Here is a 7839-nt window from a genome sequence, read left to right as displayed (position 1 = left end):
TACCAGAACCCCCTGTATATAGCCTCCACATTGACTCTGTACCGGTACCCCCCTGTATATAGCCTCCACATTGACTCTGTACCGGTACCCTGCTGTATATATTGTTATTTTTTACTGCTGCTCTTTAATCGCTTGTTACTTTTATCCCTTATCCGTATTTTTTGACACTACACTGTTGGTTAGGGGCTCATAAGTAAGCATTTCACTGTAAGGTCTACAGTTGTTGTATTCGGTGCATGTGACTAATGAAATTTGATTTGATTTAGGAAACACAACTTTTTTTTTTTTAACCAGAGGAACTGAAGGTACAGTCAGTCCTCCAAAACCCCTTCTAAATGGGTACATTTAGACCTCACAAACATAACAGACAATGGATCCCCCATTAGCGGTTACTAGTTGTCCTGGGTACAACCAAGAAGACCTCACAAACATAAGACATCACAAATGACAATACATACAGTAGACTTCACAGCTGGCAACTAACATTACAGACATTGACAGGATGAAGAGTGGGTCTGCATACCAAATGACACCCTATGCCCTATGTAGTGCACTGCTTTTGACCAGCACCCTACTGGCCCTGGCCAAGAGTAGTGCACTACATAGGGAATAAGGTACTATTTGGGACGAAGCCTGGGGTTTCCACAACTGCCTGTCCATTGTGTCACATAGTGGACTTCTCCTGGATCCATTCCTGCCGTGACTGAAAAAACACAAACTCCAGGCTTTCATTTAAATGTATTAACATCATTTATTAACATTTATTATGTGGGAATGAGACCTTTTTAATAAGTACATGGCACTATATACATTCCAGAGGAAGGACAGTGTATACACATGGTGTCAGGGGAGGGGTAGGGAGACAGGACACAGTCAGGAGGGGTAGAGAGAGAGACAGGACAGTCAGGAGGGGTAGAGAGAGAGAGACAGTCAGGAGGGGTAGAGAGAGAGACAGGACACAGTCAGGAGGGGTAGAGAGAGAGACATGACACAGTCAGGAGGGGTAGAGAGAGAGACAGGACACAGTCAGGAGGGGTAGAGAGAGAGACAGGACACAGTCAGGAGGGGTAGAGAGAGAGACAGGACACAGTCAGGAGGGGTAGAGAGAGAGACAGGACACAGTCAGGAGGGGTAGAGAGAGAGACAGGACACAGTCAGGAGGGGTAGAGAGAGAGACAGGACACAGTCAGGAGGGGTAGAGAGAGAGACATGACACAGTCAGGAGGGGTAGAGAGAGAGACAGGACACAGTCAGGAGGGGTAGAGAGAGAGACAGGACACAGTCAGGAGGGGTAGAGAGAGAGACAGGACACCGTCAGGAGGGGTAGAGAGACGGGACAGTCAGGAGGGGTAGAGAGAGAGACAGGACACAGTCAGGAGGGGTAGAGAGAGAGACGGGACAGTCAGGAGGGGTAGAGAGAGAGACAGGACACAGTCAGGAGGGGTAGAGAGAGAGACATGACACAGTCAGGAGGGGTAGAGAGAGAGACAGGACACAGTCAGGAGGGGTAGAGAGAGAGACAGGACACAGTCAGGAGGGGTAGAGAGAGAGACATGACACAGTCAGGAGGGGTAGAGAGAGAGACAGGACACAGTCAGGAGGGGTAGAGAGAGAGAGACAGGACACAGTCAGGAGGGGTAGAGAGAGAGACAGGACACAGTCAGGAGGGGTAGAGAGAGAGAGACAGTCAGGAGGGGTAGAGAGAGAGAGACAATCAGGAGGGGTAGAGAGAGAGAGACAGGACACAGTCAGGAGGGGTAGAGAGAGAGACAGGACACAGTCAGGAGGGGTAGAGAGAGAGACAGGACACAGTCAGGAGGGGTAGAGAGAGAGACAGGACACAGTCAGGAGGGGTAGAGAGAGAGAGACAGTCAGGAGGGGTAGAGAGAAAGACAGGACACCGTCAGGAGGGGTAGAGAGAGACAGGACACAGTCAGGAGGGGTAGAGAGAGAGACAGGACACAGTCAGGAGGGGTAGAGAGACAGGACAGTCAGGAGGGGTAGAGAGAGACAGGACACAGTCAGGAGGGGTAGAGAGAGAGACAGGACACAGTCAGGAGGGGTAGAGAGAGAGACAGGACAGTCAGGAGGGGTAGAGAGAGAGACAGGACACAGTCAGGAGGGGTAGAGAGAGAGACAGGACAGTCAGGAGGGGTAGAGAGAGAGACAGGACACAGTCAGGAGGGGTAGAGAGAGAGACAGGACAGTCAGGAAGGGTAGAGAGAGAGACAGGACACAGTCAGGAGGGGTAGAGAGAGAGAGACAGTCAGGAGGGGTAGAGAGAGAGAGACAGGACACAGTCAGGAGGGGTAGAGAGAGAGACAGGACACAGTCAGGAGGGGTAGAGAGAGAGACAGGACACAGTCAGGAGGGGTAGAGAGAGAGAGACAGGACACACATTGAAAGATGCGTAAAATGGCAGCCCTATGGTATAGTAGTGCACTACATTTGACCAGTGCCCTATGGTATAGTAGTGCACTACATTTGACCAGTGCCCTATGGTATAGTAGTGCACTACATTTGACCAGTGCCCTATGGTATAGTAGTGCACTACATTTGACCAGTGCCCTATGGTATAGTAGTGCACTACATTTGACCAGTGCCCTATGGTATAGTAGTGCACAATTTAGTGAATGGTGTGCCATTTGGAACGCACTTTAAAGTCACCCTCCACTTGGCTCTCGTCTCGTCTGATTGACCTAAAGTCAACTGTAGAACACTGACAATTGTTTTGTTAAAAATGTTCCTATAAAAAGAAACTACTATTATTACCCGAAACAATAACTAAATAATACTACTCATTTTGTCACATCGGTTTACTGTACAACAAACTAGAGACAGACAGGTTCTGTAAGTAGTCAGAGCACAGGGGCGCCACAGATATAGAACCTATAGACAGGACTACCAGACGGTTATGCCATCGTTGATGTGAATGGCGGTCCACAGCCTGTTCTCTGTAACACCTACAGCTGTAACGTCAACACAACAACGTGTGTAGCATCTCAACGCTCACTTCCTGTCTCTCCCAGATGACATCCTATTCCCTACGTAGTGTACCGGACCCCGGGAGCTGCTAGATAAGAAATAGGGTGCCATTTGTGGATTCCACTGTCTGTCTCTTCTTCTCTTAAAGCACATTGAATATTATATATTGTTTTTTCACATCAGGTTTAGTCTTAGTAGAATGCAGGTATGTAATGATGTATTCAGAGGTGATTAACTAACACAGACGTATCTTTCATTCAGGTTTTACAGCTGAGCTTTTAATACGGGCCCTTCCCTGCTCACCCTTAGGCTCCTGGAGTCAGGGGTCGTAGGAAGGGGTTATACGGGTCAGTGGCCTGTCAGGTAGTCCTGCGTGGAGTCAGAGAAGCTGGATCAGGGGTCAGGGGTCAGTGGCCTGTCAGGTAGTCCTGCGTGGAGTCAGAGAAGCTGGATCAGGGGTCAGAGGTCAGGGGTCAGGGGTCAGTGGCCTGTCAGGTAGTCCTGCGTGGAGTCAGAGAAGCTGGATCAGGGGTTAGGGGTCAGGGATCAGTGGCCTGTCAGGTAGTCCTGCGTGGAGTCAGAGAAGCTGGATCAGGGGTCAGGGGTCAGTGGCCTGTCAGGTAGTCCTGCGTGGAGACAGAGAAGCTGGATCAGGGGTTAGAGGTCAGTGGCCTGTCAGGTAGTCCTGCGTGGAGTCAGAGAAGCTGGATCAGGGGTTAGAGGTCAGGGGTCAGTGGCCTGTCAGGTAGTCCTGCGTGGAGTCAGAGAAGCTGGGTCAGGGGTTAGAGGTCAGGGGTCAGTGGCCTGTCAGGTAGTCCTGCGTGGAGTCAGAGAAGCTGGGTCAGGGGTCAGTGTCCTGTCAGGTAGTCCTGCGTGGAGACAGAGAAGCTGGGTCAGGGGTTAGAGGTCAGGGGTCAGTGGCCTGTCAGGTAGTCCTGCGTGGAGACAGAGAAGCTGGGTCAGGGGTTAGAGGTCAGGGGTCAGTGGCCTGTCAGGTAGTCCTGCGTGGAGTCAGAGAAGCTGGGTCAGGGGGCAGTGTCCTGTCAGGTAGTCCTGCGTGGAGTCAGGTAGTCCTGCGTGGAGTCAGAGAAGCTGGGTCAGGGGTTAGAGGTCAGGGGTCAGTGGCCTGTCAGGTAGTCCTGCGTGGAGTCAGAGAAGCTGGGTCAGGGGTTAGAGGTCAGGGGTCAGTGTCCTGTCAGGTAGTCCTGCGTGGAGTCGGAGGCGAAGGAGTCTGCGTCCTCGTTGTCTGAGTCTGAGCTGTTATCCGCGGTGGGTTCTCCGGTCAGAGCGATTCTGGCGTAGTCGTCTGTATCGATACTCTTACAGAAGTGGATGGCATATTTCAGCTTCTCCTCCAGCACCTGCTTACAGGAATACCTGGGCAGCTTGAGGAGAAAGAAACACGTGTAGGACTCTGGCAGGAAGTGATCCGGAGGGTTGTACTTATCCAGTACCTAGAACACAAGGAGAGACGTGTTAATACTGATCAGTATTACAATAGTAGAACAGTGATCATTATGGTACAGCACCTAGAACACAAGACGTGTTAATACTGATCAGTATTACAATAGTAGAACAGTGATCATTATGGTACAGCACCTAGAACACAAGGGAAGATCGACATGAAACAGGATAATTTTTTTTTAGCGTTTATTTAACATTTCTTTAACCAGGGTGTCCCAGGTTGCCGTGGTACTACACCTGGTATTACACTAACAGTCTATAGAAATGTTTTCACTAACAGTCGAAATAGATGTAAAACTAACAGTATGGCAACAGGACTAATTAGTATTACATGGTAGAGACAAATTATGTAAGATTCATTATGTAGACCTCCCGGGTGGCGCAGTGGTCTAGGGCAGTGCATCGCAGTGCTAGCTGCGCCACCAGAGTCTCTGGGTTCGCGCCCAGGCTGGGTTGGGTTCGCGCCCAGGCTCTGTCGCAGCCGGCCGCAACCGGGAGGTCCGTGGGCCGGAGCACAATTGGCATAGCGTCGTCCGGGTTAGGGAGGGTTTGGCCGGTAGGGATATCCTTGTCTCAGTATGTAAAATGTAATAAAAATGTATGCACTCTACTGTAAGTCGCTCTGGATAAGAGCGTCTGCTAAATGACTAAAATGTAAATGTAAAATGTAATTCAGATGAGCAACGGTCCCAGTTCAAATGTTTAAGATTCACAGATAATCATCGATCCGGATCAAATGTTTAATGAATGAAAAACATACCTTTTTTGAACCAAATTTATGCGCCAAAGGATAAACAGATACTCTAAATAATGATTTCTTAACTAAATATTAAATGAACATTATTTAAGAACATTGTATTTGTGGTTTACATGATAACTACCGTTACAGGATTTGTTTTTTCCATTTCTGTTTTGAGTTTGGACATTAGCACGTAAAGTAGATTAGCAAGTGGGGCCGAATGGTGTCACCTCGTTAGTCAGTGTGTGTTATACCATCTCGTTAGTCAGTGTGTGTTATACCATCTCGTTAGTCAGTGTGTGTTATACCACCTCGTTAGTCAGTGTGTGTTATACCACCTCGTTAGTCAGTGTGTGTTATACCACCTCGTTAGTCAGTGTGTGTTATACCACCTCGTTAGTCAGTGTGTGTTATACCACCTCGTTAGTCAGTGTGTGTTATACCACCTCGTTAGTCAGTGTGTGTTATACCATCTCGTTAGTCAGTGTGTGTTATACCACCTCGTTAGTCAGTGTGTGTTATACCACCTCGTTAGTCAGTGTGTGTTATACCACCTCGTTAGTCAGTGTGTGTTATACCACCTCGTTAGTCAGTGTGTGTTATACCATCTCGTTAGTCAGTGTGTGTTATACCATCTCGTTAGTCAGTGTGTGTTATACCACCTCGTTAGTCAGTGTGTGTTATACCATCTCGTTAGTCAGTGTGTGTTATACCACCTCGTTAGTCAGTGTGTGTTATACCACCTCGTTAGTCAGTGTGTGTTATACCACCTCGTTAGTCAGTGTGTGTTATACCATCTCGTTAGTCAGTGTGTGTTATACCACCTCGTTAGTCAGTGTGTGTTATACCACCTCGTTAGTCAGTGTGTGTTATACCACCTCGTTAGTCAGTGTGTGTTATACCACCTCGTTAGTCAGTGTGTGTTATACCACCTCGTTAGTCAGTGTGTGTTATACCACCTCGTTAGTCAGTGTGTGTTATACCACCTCGTTAGTCAGTGTGTGTTATACCATCTCGTTAGTCAGTGTGTGTTATACCACCTCGTTAGTCAGTGTGTGTTATACCACCTCGTTAGTCAGTGTGTGTTATACCATCTCGTTAGTCAGTGTGTGTTATACCACATCGTTAGTCAGTGTGTGTTATACCACCTCGTTAGTCAGTGTGTGTTATACCACCTCGTTAGTCGGTGTGTGTTATACCATCTCGTTAGTCGGTGTGTGTTATACCACCTCGTTAGTCGGTGTGTGTTGTACCACCTCGTTAGTCAGTGTGTGTTATACCATCTCGTTAGTCGGTGTGTGTTATACCACCTCGTTAGTCAGTGTGTGTTATACCACCTCGTTAGTCAGTGTGTGTTATACCACCTCGTTAGTCAGTGTGTGTTGTACCATCTCGTTAGTCAGTGTGTGTTATACCATCTCGTTAGTCAGTGTGTGTTATACCATCTCGTTAGTCAGTGTGTGTTATACCACCTCGTTAGTCAGTGTGTGTTATACCATCTCGTTAGTCAGTGTGTGTTATACCACCTCGTTAGTCAGTGTGTGTTATACCACCTCGTTAGTCAGTGTGTGTTGTACCACCTCGTTAGTCAGTGTGTGTTGTACCATCTCGTTAGTCAGTGTGTGTTATACCACCTCGTTAGTCAGTGTGTGTTGTACCATCTCGTTAGTCAGTGTGTGTTATACCACCTCGTTAGTCAGTGTGTGTTATACCACCTCGTTAGTCAGTGTGTGTTATACCACCTCGTTAGTCAGTGTGTGTTATACCACCTCGTTAGTCAGTGTGTGTTATACCTAGGCTGGTTTGTCATCTCGTTAGTCAGTGTGTGTTATACCACCGCGTTAGTCAGTGTGTGTTTATACCATCTCGTTAGTCAGTGTGTGTTATACCTATGCTGGTTTGTCACCTCGTTAGTCAGTGTGTGTTATACCATCTCGTTAGTCAGTGTGTGTTTATACCATCTCGTTAGTCAGTGTGTGTTATACCATCTCGTTAGTCAGTGTGTGTTATACCATCTCGTTAGTCAGTGTGTGTTATACCATCTCGTTAGTCAGTGTGTGTTTATACCATCTCGTTAGTCAGTGTGTGTTATACCATCTCGTTAGTCAGTGTGTGTTATACCATCTCGTTAGTCAGTGTGTGTTATACCATCTCGTTAGTCAGTGTGTGTTATACCATCTCGTTAGTCAGTGTGTGTTATACCATCTCGTTAGTCAGTGTGTGTTATACCATCTCGTTAGTCAGTGTGTGTTATACCATCGTTAGTCAGTGTGTGTTATACCATCTCGTTAGTCAGTGTGTGTTATAACACCTCGTTAGTCAGTGTGTGTTATACCATCTCGTTAGTCCGTGTGTGTTATACCACCTCGTTAGTCCGTGTGTGTTATACCACCTCGTTAGTCAGTGTGTGTTATACCACCTCGTTAGTCAGTGTGTGTTATACCACCTCGTTAGTCAGTGTGTGTTATACCACCTCGTTAGTCAGTGTGTGTTATACCACCTCGTTAGTCAGTGTGTGTTATACCACCTCGTTAGTCAGTGTGTGTTATACCACCTCGTTAGTCAGTGTGTGTTATACCACCTCGTTAGTCAGTGTGTGTTATACCACCTCGTTAGTCAGTGTGTGTTATACCACCTCGTTAGTCAGTGTG

At 47.5% G+C, this 7839-nt stretch overlaps 1 protein-coding gene across 1 annotated transcript in view; it reads right to left on the bottom strand.

The window, feature by feature from the left end:
• Window positions 1-726: 726 nt before the first annotated feature.
• herc2 (HECT and RLD domain containing E3 ubiquitin protein ligase 2) overlaps window positions 727-7839 on the bottom strand; it is a 341136-nt gene continuing 334023 nt past the window's right edge. The window contains exon 90 of the mRNA XM_055943959.1: window positions 727-4439. Within this exon, the coding sequence (XP_055799934.1) occupies window positions 4170-4439 (270 nt within the window). The 3' untranslated portion in view covers window positions 727-4169. The remainder of the gene's footprint in view (window positions 4440-7839) is intronic.

Source organism: Salvelinus fontinalis, chromosome 14, assembly GCF_029448725.1.
Source record: "Salvelinus fontinalis isolate EN_2023a chromosome 14, ASM2944872v1, whole genome shotgun sequence".
Taxonomy (NCBI): Eukaryota; Metazoa; Chordata; class Actinopteri; order Salmoniformes; family Salmonidae; genus Salvelinus; species Salvelinus fontinalis.
Note: the sequence above shows the minus strand (reverse complement) of the source record. Positions and strands in the feature narration are given on the sequence as shown.